General features: G+C 34.4%; 1 protein-coding gene and 1 long non-coding RNA gene across 2 annotated transcripts; both read right to left on the minus strand.

Annotated features, from left to right (window-relative positions):
* Nucleotides 1-3917: 3917 nt before the first annotated feature.
* On the minus strand, nucleotides 3918-5141 carry LOC131439430 (uncharacterized). Its single transcript, XR_009231127.1, has 3 exons — nucleotides 4698-5141; nucleotides 4440-4643; nucleotides 3918-4051 (listed from the first exon to the last, which is right to left on the minus strand). It is a non-coding gene; the product is annotated as an uncharacterized LOC131439430 (long non-coding RNA).
* A 6914-nt stretch (nucleotides 5142-12055) lies between these two features.
* On the minus strand, nucleotides 12056-13692 carry LOC131434017 (uncharacterized). The gene is made up of 4 exons (XM_058600637.1): nucleotides 13659-13692; nucleotides 12943-13605; nucleotides 12685-12888; nucleotides 12056-12389 (listed from the first exon to the last, which is right to left on the minus strand). The coding sequence occupies exons 1-4, from the start codon at nucleotides 13690-13692 to the stop codon at nucleotides 12064-12066; spliced, it is 1227 nt and encodes a 408-aa protein (XP_058456620.1). The 3' UTR covers nucleotides 12056-12063.
* Between the last annotated feature and the right edge of the window lie 2390 nt (nucleotides 13693-16082).

The raw sequence follows: 16082 nt of genomic DNA on the forward strand, positions 1-16082 counted from the left end.
TTAATGTGTACGTCAAATCTAAATGGACGGTATCATAATGAAAGTTATAAAAATATCCCATATTATTTATATGGAAATCCGATGAAAGTCGTGAATAGCGGCCCTTACACGATCATTAAAAGTGTCATTACTAAAAAGTAATGGCACTTTTAATGATCGTGTAAGGTCTACGAGTTCAGTAATGATGGAATTGTGGATTTTCCATCATTATTTCTTCTTCTTATTTTTTGTGTGGAAGTGATGAATATCTTTAGAACTATACGCGAAAAAATGACAAAGTGTAGATTTAAATTGTTAATATTTCATTAACCTTAACGTTTCAATGGCAAATCAAATTTATTTTCAGCTAAACGAAAATAAAAATAATGCTATTGCTGGAGTAGTTACAAATACTCATCATTAATAATGAACGTGTAATGCTAAAAAGTAATGATGTACAGTAATGCAGTAATGACGAGTGTTTGAGCAGAAGTGTCGTTACTTAGTAATGACACTTTTAATGATCGTGTAAGGGCCACTAATAGTTGTATCCTCGATATTTATCAACTGCTCCAGACCATTTTTTCAGGAAGTTCCTCATCTCAATGTAATTTTAAATCGCTGACAAGACAGCTCATCCAACTTCGTTCAAGGAAATGAGTTAACGGACCATGAAATATATCGACGACAACATTTCATAAGGCGCTAAGAACAATTATACACATTTGAGAAAATCAATTATGAATAATGAATTAGCATTTTCAATTCCTATTTTAGTATATATAAACAATTTGTTTTTTTCTCATTGGAAACTGTTGTTATAATAAACTAAGTACCCAAAGACTCATTGTTTTAATTTATGTATAGTGTTATGCAAGCAATTAAAACAATAAATGTTTTGCTCCCTTCCAAAAAGTTATCTTGTTCTTGTGTCATTCACTAAAACACCTTTTCGTCAAAATATTGTTTATACACCCACCGATTAAGCCTTTTCCTTACATCAAAACAACTTGTGACGTTTGTTTTTGTAACCATTTCATTTTATAACTTGTTTTTAGTCCCTTTTTATTTCAACATTGGTATGGATTCATGTATTTTTGTTATTTTTTTGATTGCAAGTAATTGTAGTGATATCCGAAAATGTATGGGCATGGTGAAATTTATAGAACTCATCAAAAGATGACACGAATGTAGAAAAGCAATGAATATAATAATTATTATTTGCCATCCGCCGTGGTCAGTGAGTGAAGATCAATTCATCCGGTTTTGGGATATTCTGGCAATTCCAAAAGAACGAACTAAGTTGCTATCGTGATGTACTATGACTCATTCGGTAGTGTGAATATTTTTATATAAATAATTGATAGAACAACATGGAAGAATATATGATAAGCAGAAATAAATGTAGGCGTAGAAAATGATATAAAATGCTAGTTATAAAACACTTCTATAGACCAATCAGCAGAAATGTAATAAAATCGCTAAAGGAAAAAAAAACTTATGAAACGTATATAAGTATTTTATTCATACATTGTTGAAACATAGTTAATTTATGATGTTTATTATAAAAAGTATGAATTCATATTTTCTTATTAGTTTATTTCCTGCCTATGTACCAATTCAAAGCAACGCTGTTTGTTACTGATGGAAATAAATTTTTGTTTTCTATGGGTTTTATATTTTCGTTATTATTCTTCGTATGAACTAATCAAAAACGATCGAACCAAACAACGGGCCGTGGGAATCATCCCCAGTTGATAGATCACACTCGGAATGTGTCTTACTCGCGTTCTACTTCCTTGTACAGCTTGTCACGCCGAGATGTCCGGCACACAGTATTAATTTATTTGAGCCTGTGGCGAACATCCCCGAAGAGTAATTCTCCGGCGGATGGCTCACAGTGCTGTTTCCGGTGCGTCGCACAGTTATTCTGCGTTTTATGGTAGCTCGGGTATGTTGTTCAGTGACGGAATCTTTTTTCACTTTTGGTATGCCCAGCTGGGCGTTGATTCTCTTATGCAGTTCAAAGCATAGAATAGATAGGGTAGCTAGGAAACATCCCCGAAATAAAATATCTAGCGGATAATCCGATGACGATGCCTGTACACAACGGTAGTAGACCATAATGAAGAAAATGTGTAGTGAAAAAGGGTTAAAATATTTAAACGATGAAGGATAGAAAAATCTTTTCAATGTTTTAATTGTTATTACAATCGATTTCCATATCGTTATCCATATCCGCATCGAAAACAAATTCTTCCTCCGAATCTTTTGCCTTTCGTCCACGTTTTGAAGGAGCAATATTCTTCAGCATTGTTTCATAGTATTCCTTATTAGATACGTAACATAACAGCTCGCGTAAATCATCAAGCTTTGCTTGCTGTAGTTTGATGGGACTTTCATATCAGCGTTCTAGCTCTGGAATAGATGAATTTTCTAGATTGCATGATACCGTAAAAGTAGAATGTTCGTCAAAATGATCCATTTTGAAAGCCACTACTGCCGGTTTGAAGGAACTGGCTTGAATTTCAGAGAATTGTTCTTGTCGTCAACTTTAGGACGTTTGTAGCGCGAAGTGAGCTTCTTCAACGCAAAGAACTGTGATTGTTCAAGTTCGATTACCTGGAAAGGTGATTTGGTTCTAACTTGGGCGATAAATACCGCCCAATCTCTTGGGATTTCGATATCGATAGTGGTTGTTTTTTTCGCCTTTTCGATCGCTGCGTGCACGGAATCAACTTCCATGTGACCGTGTCCCGAAACCATAAAGTTATGTCGAATGACAATCTTTCGTCCTTTAAGATGCATGGACTCTACGAAATAGCTGAACATTGTGCACATAACGAAATTGTGATTTTGTCCACTGCATCTATCAGAATACAGAATAATGAGTCGAATTTCGGGATACTCTTCCACTACTGCATACAGAAAATGCAATATACAGGAACCAATTTCCTGAGCACCTCTCCGAGCTATCGTTTCGTTCCATAAGTAGCACTTGACAATATTTTTTCCATTTATGGTGTAAAATACGGTAAGGTTGTAAGTATATAATTGGCGTTTATAAAAAGCAACTCCGCAGCGTAGATGAGGAGTTGCTAAACATTTTTGTAAATCAAAGCTTGCAGTGCAAACAGACTAATCGCTTTTAGTTTTTGCGATGTCCTTCCGTTTCATCTTATACATGTTATTTGATACCTCTTGATGTTTTTCTTGAGCCCGCTGAATATCCTGTATTACGTTAGGATCTGATGCTACCTTTATTGCATTTTTGAATTTATCACAATCGTTACAGCAGTCCTTCTGCGGTTTTTTAAAACTCAAATTGAACGAACGGAATATTATGCGATAAGTATTATAATGCACGATTTCATTATCTTCAGCTTTACATTTTTCTACGTATAAATTAAACATTTTAGAGATATTCAAGTCTGAAGATAAATACATTCGAGAGCTCGATTCCCGACAGTAGTGGGATCGATACGAAGGAAACGACTTAATGTGATTTTCGATATACGTTCGAGTTTCCTGAGTAATTGATATTCGGCTTGAAAACATCATTCTTTTATCCTCGCTGCAAATGCCTGAACAACGCAGGAGCTTTTCAGAAAGAACTCTAGCTTGTCGAATGTGGCTAGGAACATTTTTTTACATACTTCTATTTTTCCACCTACACCGGGTAAAAAATACTGAAACGTGAACTGCCTCTTGGAATTCAAAACCTAGTAAACGAATGAAAAGTGATATTATACTACATGAATGCAAAATTTCCAAACACCTACTCGATGCGTGGCTGCATATTTTACATGAATATGCGAACTCAGGAACTGATTTTGTCCGGAAGATTTGAGTCGTAATAAATTGTATAGTAGTTTTTTTCGTATTTCCTTTGTGTATTTAGAACTACCATTCAATCTAGCACATCTGCATGACTCTTTGGTTGTTCGAGCAGGTACTTTTCTGCCGCTGCAATTTGTGTATTCCATTCCCCGTTCCCTCAGTTCTTTCCTGGTTAAATTGTCGTCTTTTGGTTCTCGAATAGGTTTGTCGAAGTTATCAACATCCAATTCGTCTGGAAATTACAAAAAAAACATATATATATATATATATATATATATATATATATATATATATATATATATATATATATATATATATATATATATATATATGTATATATATATATATATATATATATATATATATATATATATATATATATATATATATATATATATATATATATATGTATATGTATATGTATATATATACATATATATATATATATATATATATATATATATATATATATATATATATATATATATATATATATATATATATATATATATATATATATATATATATGTGTATATATATATATATATATATATATATATATATATATTGTTTTTATTTAGCTGAGTGAAGACAAACGTAATTTTCGTTATAATACTAACCAGATTCTGCATCCGTACCATCATCCTCAATAATTAGAGTTTCGTTATGATAAGGTTCGAAATATTCAAAAATAGAAAAATTATTTAACATTTCAGCATTTCCCGTATCGACATCGCCTTCACTACCATCAGAATCAGAGTGAGAACTATGATTGCAGCATTGAAATTGGTCTTCTTCAATGATTGAAGCACATGACGAATGACCTGATGATTATAGATTAATTAAATAATTGACCTAACAAATAATTTAATGATTACCGTTAGATATCACCGGTGTTTTTCTATTGGATGTGTGTGATGTTTTCATAACGGTAGAACGTATTTTTTCATTACTACGTTGTTTTAAAAAATGGCGCTCACAAGAATTTCTCAATGCCCGATGTTTCAAAATACGGTTTGATGGATCATCAAGAGTGCGATCGCTTCTTGCCGTACGTACTGAATCGTTCCGAAAAACGCGGTGTTTCCTTAATCCAGTACGGTTGCCACATGATGATGATCCGAAGCTATCGTAGAAATGTGATGCATTCTGTTTTTGTTTTGTTGTGGATTGAGTAGAAAAATTTGTACTATTCCAAACATCGCGGGAAAGATGCTGGAATGTGGGTGTCGTCTTCGCTCTGATAGTACGAATGTATTCCTCGTCGGCGGTCCGAACAAGTAGACTAGAGCTACATTCGCTGCGAGGAGTACGAAGTAATATGTTTTCTGTGATTTGAACCATCAGTGACATATTGTTAGGTTTTATACTTTCAAGCTTCGGTTTAATTATAGATCTGTTATGTAACGGGGTAGACGAAATAATATCCATGAAAGATGGATTCTCCGTTACAGAGCAATTTTCGATCTCCTCATATAGCGCCACTGACGGATTACTGAAATCCGCGTCTACTTGCTCTTCCTTAAGCATTAGTGCCGCTTCTGAAAAAAAACCTGATTAGTTATATTTTATGTCTGTTTTGAATATACGTACCAAGCAGTAAATGGAACCCATTGGTGGTATCCATCGTAGCAATATACGATAGCCAAAGCGCTTCATCAATGTACAGAAAAAAATTGTCTAGGTCGCTAGTACACACGAAAACGAAAAAATGTTTTAAAACCCTTTTCCAATAGCATAACATAAAACCTTTTCTACACTGAAAAGTTTATAGCACCATTCGATTTTTTTGCCAAGCAGAAAATAATAAATTTTTTTTATATTCATATAAATTTAGCTTCGAAAGTTTATTGTTTGATATAAAAGAGTCAACACTAATTACAACGAGCTGTATTATATAAATTATAATCAATGTTAGAGATAAACTTGAATTGAAACGGCTTATGTACGAGCATATTTGCATTGATTTTTGATGTTCATATTCCCTTGTTTATCGCATGCATTTCAAAGGTAACATAAACAAAACATGATCAATACAATTATTTTGTTGATGTGTCATTTTTAAAATGTCAATTTCAGGGGAATTTCTCAAACAAACATTAGCTCATATTTGGAGTATTAATAGTTCATTTAATGATATGAAAATGTATGCATTAATCCGATTTGTTTACATTTGGTATATGTGCCCTTATGAAAAGTTATCGTCGAATTATTCATTCGGTCACCAGCCATATTTTTCCAGCTGGCAGCGTTTCGTCCAGCCATCTGGGAGCCATGCGTATGCGGGGGAGCGTTCTAGATCTACACTCTTACCAGCCGCTACCTAATTTTGTCAAAACGTTGTCTACTCAAACTTTGAGTTGCTGGGTAAAATGGGTAGCGTACTTTGTTATGGCCTAAGCAGCGTTGCCAGGTTGCCAGATTTGTTTGGCAAATGCCAGATTTTCCTCGTTTCGCCAGACCCTCAAACTAACCAGATCTTTTGCCAGATTTTCCAAATTTTCTCAGACTTTTCATTTTTTCCTAGATTTAGTCAGATCTTACTAGATCTTTACGGTTTTGGCCTCTATACGATAGGTGGGGAGACCTTTTTTTGCTCACTGAAAATGAAGCCCGGCAAAAATTTCCTTTTATAATGTAGACCCAGACAAATCCAAATAAATTTTTGAGTTTTGACAGATTTTTGAAAAAATAACCTGGCAACTCTGGGCCTAAGACAAGACCTGACAACTGGCTTCTTATTCTTCCTTCCGAATCATCCTTCTCGTCATTTTCGCCCTGTGGAATAAATACCAACGTATCGGCTACAGTGTAGCCATATTTACAGATTTTTTTAACGATTCTAGGAAAAAAATATTACATTTAAATTTTTAGACTTTAGGTTTTTGATTTGAAATAAACATGTTTCGGTGAATGCATTTCTTTATTATATATTAATGCTTAAAAACTACTAATTGAGCTTTGATGACAAAACACGAAATATCTCATGTTGAATGAAAAATCGGATCCATTGTTGACGTATTACCGGATCTTTAGGAAACCGGAAAAATTCAGGTTTGGATAGAAATGCTTAATGCGACCACAGTGTGGAACACAACAGTTCATTCTTCTCGTAAAACTAAACACACTTTCGAGTTTACACTAATTTAACAAATCTTTTTTGGTTACACTTTAATTCACTAAAAAGAAAAACGGCTTGATGCCTATTTTAATTACACAGTCCTGCCACTATAAACATTTATTACCAAAGAGATTGAAAAAAAAGTGAAACATTCTCCGAAAATTTTCATTTTCATTGGTGAGCTAAAATTATACATTTTAATAAATTTGTTTTCTGATTTTCTTTATACTTGGCATCATTGCTCGCGTACCCTGCAAAAGTTTTTTCTTTTCACAATGTGCAGGTGGCAACATCAAAATCAGCCAATCAGAAACTGGTCCATTTTGGAACAAAAGCAGCCCCCCCCAGATGTCAGGTCTTGTCTTAGGTTATGGCATAACATTTGTACTAAACTTAGTTACCTAAATTTTGAGATCACCACTTGTTACGTACACTGAAAATCATTTCTACCTATTTTTTGAGGAGAAATCACTCATTGTCGAACTCTTCTATAAGCTACCCAAAATTAGGTCGTTATCTACTCAAACTTTGAGTTGATGGGTAAAAATGGGTAGCGTGCTTTGTTATGGCATAACATTTGTACTAAACTTACAGTTACCTAAATTTTGAGGTCATTACTCGTTACCCAAAATTGGGGAGATGCACTTTAGTTGATTTTGGGTAGATTTTGACCCAAAATTAGGTAGCGGCTGGTAAGAGTGTAAAATTGAGGAGATGCACTTTAGTTGATTTTGGGTAGGTTTTGACCCAAAATTAGGTAGCGGCTGGTAAGAGTGTAGAACTAGAACACTTCCACGCATACGCATCAGGGATGTCAGGTTCACAGATTAATCTGTGTTTCGCAGATTTTGAGTTTTGTGCACAGATTTTAAAACTGACACAGATTTTCACAGATTTCTGAAAATGAGCACAGATTTTCACAGATTCTTGAATGAATCGCAGATTTTCACAGATTTTGGAAATCGAGTACAGTTTAGCACCAAAAAGTACAGGTAGAGAAAAAAGGTGCAGAGCGTGGTGGTAGTGAGACCTTTTTTTTTTTTGCTCGCTGAATTCGATCTACTGAAATAGTAAATAGTTGGTTTTGAACTGCTATTGGGGTACGGAAAACGGTCACAGATTTTCACAGACAGGTTTTGGGTTTCAACACAGATTTTTGAAACAATGACCTGGCATCTCTGATACGCATGGCTACCAGATGGCTGACTAAACGTTGCCAGCGGGAAAAATATGGCTGGCAGACATTCTGGTGACCGACTGCCTCACCGCTGCCAGATATACAACTCAAACGATACAACCGTATCCACCAGGATTTTTCCACATTAAAATCTTTTACATTTTCAGCGAAGGTGAGAAGATGAAAACGGTCGGCTAACTTAGATACAGACGACTTTGTTTAGTTAAATTGTATTTGACAACCGTCACTGAATCAATTTTGGTAGCCGTCTGGTGACCATGGCTGCCCAGGTATCCAAAACGCTATGCGGGCCTGAACATGCCCTTAGTTTCAGTGTCAGTAATGGCACTTTTAATGATCGTGTAAGGTCTACGAGTTCAGTAATGATGGAATTGTGGATTTTCCATCATTATTTCTTCTTCTTATTTTTTGTGTGGAAGTGATGAATATCTTTAGAACTATACGCGAAAAAATGACAAAGTGTAGATTTAAATTGTTAATATTTCATTAACCTTAACGTTTCAATGGCAAATCAAATTTATTTTCAGCTAAACGAAAATAAAAATAATGCTATTGCTGGAGTAGTTACAAATACTCATCATTAATAATGAACGTGTAATGCTAAAAAGTAATGATGTACAGTAATGCAGTAATGACGAGTGTTTGAGCAGAAGTGTCGTTACTTAGTAATGACACTTTTAATGATCGTGTAAGGGCCACTAATAGTTGTATCCTCGATATTTATCAACTGCTCCAGACCATTTTTTCAGGAAGTTCCTCATCTCAATGTAATTTTAAATCGCTGACAAGACAGCTCATCCAACTTCGTTCAAGGAAATGAGTTAACGGACCATGAAATATATCGACGACAACATTTCATAAGGCGCTAAGAACAATTATACACATTTGAGAAAATCAATTATGAATAATGAATTAGCATTTTCAATTCCTATTTTAGTATATATAAACAATTTGTTTTTTTCTCATTGGAAACTGTTGTTATAATAAACTAAGTACCCAAAGACTCATTGTTTTAATTTATGTATAGTGTTATGCAAGCAATTAAAACAATAAATGTTTTGCTCCCTTCCAAAAAGTTATCTTGTTCTTGTGTCATTCACTAAAACACCTTTTCGTCAAAATATTGTTTATACACCCACCGATTAAGCCTTTTCCTTACATCAAAACAACTTGTGACGTTTGTTTTTGTAACCATTTCATTTTATAACTTGTTTTTAGTCCCTTTTTATTTCAACATTGGTATGGATTCATGTATTTTTGTTATTTTTTTGATTGCAAGTAATTGTAGTGATATCCGAAAATGTATGGGCATGGTGAAATTTATAGAACTCATCAAAAGATGACACGAATGTAGAAAAGCAATGAATATAATAATTATTATTTGCCATCCGCCGTGGTCAGTGAGTGAAGATCAATTCATCCGGTTTTGGGATATTCTGGCAATTCCAAAAGAACGAACTAAGTTGCTATCGTGATGTACTATGACTCATTCGGTAGTGTGAATATTTTTATATAAATAATTGATAGAACAACATGGAAGAATATATGATAAGCAGAAATAAATGTAGGCGTAGAAAATGATATAAAATGCTAGTTATAAAACACTTCTATAGACCAATCAGCAGAAATGTAATAAAATCGCTAAAGGAAAAAAAAACTTATGAAACGTATATAAGTATTTTATTCATACATTGTTGAAACATAGTTAATTTATGATGTTTATTATAAAAAGTGTGAATTCATATTTTCTTATTAGTTTATTTCCTGCCTATGTACCAATTCAAAGCAACGCTGTTTGTTACTGATGGAAATAAATTTTGGTTTTCTATGGGTTTTATATTTTCGTTATTATTCTTCGTATGAACTAATCAAAAACGATCGAACCAAACAACGGGCCGTGGGAATCATCCCCAGTTGATAGATCACACTCGGAATGTGTCTTACTCGCGTTCTACTTCCTTGTACAGCTTGTCACGCCGAGATGTCCGGCACACAGTATTAATTTATTTGAGCCTGTGGCGAACATCCCCGAAGAGTAATTCTCCGGCGGATGGCTCACAGTGCTGTTTCCGGTGCGTCGCACAGTTATTCTGCGTTTTATGGTAGCTCGGGTATGTTGTTCAGTGACGGAATCTTTTTTCACTTTTGGTATGCCCAGCTGGGCGTTGATTCTCTTATGCAGTTCAAAGCATAGAATAGATAGGGTAGCTAGGAAACATCCCCGAAATAAAATATCTAGCGGATAATCCGATGACGATGCCTGTACACAACGGTAGTAGACCATAATGAAGAAAATGTGTAGTGAAAAAGGGTTAAAATATTTAAACGATGAAGGATAGAAAAATCTTTTCAATGTTTTAATTGTTATTACAATCGATTTCCATATCGTTATCCATATCCGCATCGAAAACAAATTCTTCTTCCGAATCTTTTGCCTTTCGTCCACGTTTTGAAGGAGCAATATTCTTCAGCATTGTTTCATAGTATTCCTTATTAGATACGTAACATAACAGCTCGCGTAAATCATCAAGCTTTGCTTGCTGTAGTTTGATGGGACTTTCATATAAGCGTTCTAGCTCTGGAATAGATGAATTTTCTAGATTGCATGATACCGTAAAAGTAGAATGTTCGTCAAAATGATCCATTTTGAAAGCCACTACTGCCGGTTTGAAGGAACTGTATTCAAATGATATAATTGGCTTGAATTTCAGAGAATTGTTCTTGTCGTCAACTTTAGGACGTTTGTAGCGCGAAGTGAGCTTCTTCAACGCAAAGAACTGTGATTGTTCAAGTTCGATTACCTGGAAAGGTGATTTGGTTCTAACTTGGGCGATAAATACCGCCCAATCTCTTGGGATTTCGATATCGATAGTGGTTGTTTTTTTCGCCTTTTCGATCGCTGCGTGCACGGAATCAACTTCCATGTGACTGTGTCCCGAAACCATAAAGTTATGTCGAATGACAATCTTTCGTCCTTTAAGATGCATGGACTCTACGAAATAGCTGAACATTGTGCACATAACGAAATTGTGATTTTGTCCACTGCATCTATCAGAATACAGAATAATGAGTCGAATTTCGGGATACTCTTCCACTACTGCATACAGAAAATGCAATATACAGGAACCAATTTCCTGAGCACCTCTCCGAGCTATCGTTTCGTTCCATAAGTAGCACTTGACAATATTTTTTCCATTTATGGTGTAAAATACGGTAAGGTTGTAAGTATATAATTGGCGTTTATAAAAAGCAACTCCGCAGCGTAGATGAGGAGTTGCTAAACATTTTTGTAAATCAAAGCTTGCAGTGCAAACAGACTTATCGCTTTTAGTTTTTGCGATGTTCTTCCGTTTCATCTTATACATGTTATTTGATACCTCTTGATGTTTTTCTTGAGCCCGCTGAATATCCTGTATTACGTTAGGATCTGATGCTACCTTTATTGCATTTTTGAATTTATCACAATCGTTACAGCAGTCCTTCTGCGGTTTTTTAAAACTCAAATTGAACGAACGGAATATTATGCGATAAGTATTATAATGCACGATTTCCCTATCTCCAGCTTTACATTTTTCTACGTATAAATTAAACATTTTAGAGATATTCAAGTCTGAAGATAAATACATTCGAGAGCTCGATTCCCGACAGTAGTGGGATCGATACGAAGGAAACGACTTAATGTGATTTTCGATATACGTTCGAGTTTCCTGAGTAATTGATATTCGGCTTGAAAACATCATTCTTTTATCCTCGCTGCAAATGCCTGAACAACGCAGGAGCTTTTCGGAAAGAACTCTAGCTTGTCGAATGTGGCTAGGAACATTTTTTTACATACTTCTATTTTTCCACCTACACCGGGTAAAAAATACTGAAACGTGAACTGCCTCTTGGAATTCAAAACCTAGTAAACGAATGAAAAGTGATATTATACTACATGAATGCAAAATTTCCAAACACCTACTCGATGCGTGGCTGCATATTTTACATGAATATGCGAACTCAGGAACTGATTTTGTCCGGAAGATTTGAGTCGTAATAAATTGTATAGTAGTTTTTCTCGTATTTCCTTTGTGTATTTAGAACTACAATTCAATCTAGCACATCTGCATGACTCTTTGGTTGTTCGAGCAGGTACTTTTCTGCCGCTGCAATTTGTGTATTCCATTCCCCGTTCCCTCAGTTCTTTCCTGGTTAAATTGTCGTCTTTTGGTTCTCGAATAGGTTTGTCGAAGTTATCAACATCCAATTCGTCTGGAAATTACAAAAAAAAAAACATATTAATATATATATATATATATATATATATATATATATATATATATATATATATATATATATATATATATATATATATATATATATATATATATATATATATATATATATATATATATATTTATGTATATGTATATGTATATATATATATATATATATATATATATATATATATATATATATATATATATATATATATATATGTATATATATATATATTGTTTTTATTTAGCTGAGTGAAGACAAACGTAATTTTCGTTATAATACTAACCAGATTCTGCATCCGTACCATCATCCTCAATAATTAGAGTTTCGTTATGATAAGGTTCGAAATATTCAAAAATAGAAAAATTATTTAACATTTCAGCATTTCCCGTATCGACATCGCCTTCACTACCATCAGAATCAGAGTGAGAACTATGATTGCAGCATTGAAATTGGTCTTCTTCAATGATTGAAGCACATGACGAATGACCTGATGATTATAGATTAATTAAATAATTGACCTAACAAATAATTTAATGATTACCGTTAGATATCACCGGTGTTTTTCTATTGGATGTGTGTGATGTTTTCATAACGGTAGAACGTATTTTTTCATTACTACGTTGTTTTAAAAAATGGCGCTCACAAGAATTTCTCAATGCCCGATGTTTCAAAATACGGTTTGATGGATCATCAAGAGTGCGATCGCTTCTTGCCGTACGTACTGAATCGTTCCGAAAAACGCGGTGTTTCCTTAATCCAGTACGGTTGCCACATGATGATGATCCGAAGCTATCGTAGAAATGTGATGCATTCTGTTTTTGTTTTGTTGTGGATTGAGTAGAAAAATTTGTACTATTCCAAACATCGCGGGAAAGATGCTGGAATGTGGGTGTCGTCTTCGCTCTGATAGTACGAATGTATTCCTCGTCGGCGGTCCGAACAAGTAGACTAGAGCTACATTCGCTGCGAGGAGTACGAAGTAATATGTTTTCTGTGATTTGAACCATCAGTGACATATTGTTAGGTTTTCTACTTTCAAGCTTCGGTTTAATTATAGATCTGTTATGTAACGGGGTAGACGAAATAATATCCATGAAAGATGGATTCTCCGTTACAGAGCAATTTTCGATCTCCTCATATAGCGCCACTGACGGATTACTGAAATCCGCGTCTACTTGCTCTTCCTTAAGCATTAGTGCCGCTTCTGAAAAAAAAACCTGATTAGTTATATTTTATGTCTGTTTTGAATATACGTACCAAGCAGTAAATGGAACCCATTGGTGGTATCCATCGTAGCAATATACAATAGCCAAAGCGCTTCATCAATGTACAGAAAAAAATTGTCTAGGTCGCTAGTACACACGAAAACGAAAAAATGTTTTAAAACCCTTTTCCAATAGCATAACATAAAACCTTTTCTACACTGAAAAGTTTATAGCACCATTCGATTTTTTTTGCCAAGCAGAAAAAAATAAATTTTTTTTATATTCATATAAATTTAGCTTCGAAAGTTTATTGTTTGATATAAAAGAGTCAACACTAATTACAACGATCTGTATTATATAAATTATAATCAATGTTAGAGATAAACTTGAATTGAAACGGCTTATGTACGAGCATATTTGCATTGATTTTTGATGTTCATATTCCCTTGTTTATCGCATGCATTTGAAAGGTAACATAAACAAAACATGATCAATACAATTATTTTGTTGATGTGTCATTTTTAAAATGTCAATTTCAGGGGAATTTCTCAAACAAACATTAGCTCATATTTGGAGTATTAAAAGTTCATTTAATGATATGAAAATGTATGCATTAATCCGATTTGTTTACATTTGGTATATGTGCCCTTATGAAAAGTTATCGTCGAATTATTCATTCGGTCACCAGCCATATTTTTCCAGCTGGCAGCGTTTCGTCCAGCCATCTGGGAGCCATGCGTATGCGGGGGAGCGTTCTAGTTCTACACTCTTACCAGCCGCTACCTAATTTTGTCAAAACGTTGTCTACTCAAACTTTGAGTTGCTGGGTAAAATGGGTAGCGTACTTTGTTATGGCCTAAGCAGCGTTGCCAGGTTGCCAGATTTGTTTGGCAAATGCCAGATTTTCCTCGTTTCGCCAGACCCTCAAACTAACCAGATCTTTTGCCAGATTTTCCAAATTTTCTCAGACTTTTCATTTTTTCCTAGATTTAGTCAGATCTTACTAGATCTTTACGGTTTTGGCCTCTATACGATAGGTGGGGAGACCTTTTTTTGCTCACTGAAAATGAAGCCCGGCAAAAATTTCCTTCTATAATGTAGACCCAGACAAATCCAAATAAATTTTTGAGTTTTGACAGATTTTTGAAAAAATAACCTGGCAACTCTGGGCCTAAGACAAGACCTGACAACTGGCTTCTTATTCTTCCTTCCGAATCATCCTTCTCGTCATTTTTGCCCTGTGGAATAAATACCAACGTATCGGCTACAGTGTAGCCATATTTACAGATTTTTTTAACGATTCTAGGAAAAAAATATTACATTTAAATTTTTAGACTTTAGGTTTTTGATTTGAAATAAACATAAAACATGTTTCGGTGAATGCATTTCTTTATTATATATTAATGCTTAAAAACTACTAATTGAGCTTTGATGACAAAACACGAAATATCTCATGTTGAATGAAAAATCGGATCCATTGTTGACGTATTACCGGATCTTTAGGAAACCGGAAAAATTCAGGTTTGGATAGAAATGCTTAATGCGACCACAGTGTGGAACACAACAGTTCATTCTTCTCGTAAAACTAAACACACTTTCGAGTTTACACTAATTTAACAAATCTTTTTTGGTTACACTTTAATTCACTAAAAAGAAAAACGGCTTGATGCCTATTTTAATTACACGTCCCGGCCACTATAAACATTTATTACCAAAGAGATTGAAAAAAAAGTGAAACATTCTCCGAAAATTTTCATTTTCATTGGTGAGCTAAAATTATACATTTTAATAAATTTGTTTTCTGATTTTCTTTATACTTGGCATCATTGCTCGCGTACCCTGCAAAAGTTTTTTCTTTTCACAATGTGCAGGTGGCAACATCAAAATCAGCCAATCAGAAACTGGTCCATTTTGGAACAAAAGCAGCCCCCCCCAGATGTCAGGTCTTGTCTTAGGTTATGGCATAACATTTGTACTAAACTTAGTTACCTAAATTTTGAGATCACCACTTGTTACGTACACTGAAAATCATTTCTACCTATTTTTTGAGGAGAAATCACTCATTGTCGAACTCTTCTATAAGCTACCCAAAATTAGGTCGTTATCTACTCAAACTTTGAGTTGATGGGTAAAAATGGGTAGCGTGCTTTGTTATGGCATAACATTTGTACTAAACTTACAGTTACCTAAATTTTGAGGTCATTACTCGTTACCCAAAATTGGGGAGATGCACTTTAGTTGATTTTGGGTAGATTTTGACCCAAAATTAGGTAGCGGCTGGTAAGAGTGTAAAATTGAGGAGATGCACTTTAGTTGATTTTGGGTAGGTTTTGACCCAAAATTAGGTAGCGGCTGGTAAGAGTGTAGAACTAGAACACTTCCACGCATACGCATCAGGGATGTCAGGTTCACAGATTAATCTGTATTTCACAGATTTTGAGTTTTGTGCACAGATTTTAAAACTGACACAGATTTT

The sequence above is a fragment of the Malaya genurostris genome, chromosome 3 (assembly GCF_030247185.1).
Source record: "Malaya genurostris strain Urasoe2022 chromosome 3, Malgen_1.1, whole genome shotgun sequence".
Classification (NCBI taxonomy): domain Eukaryota; kingdom Metazoa; phylum Arthropoda; class Insecta; order Diptera; family Culicidae; genus Malaya; species Malaya genurostris.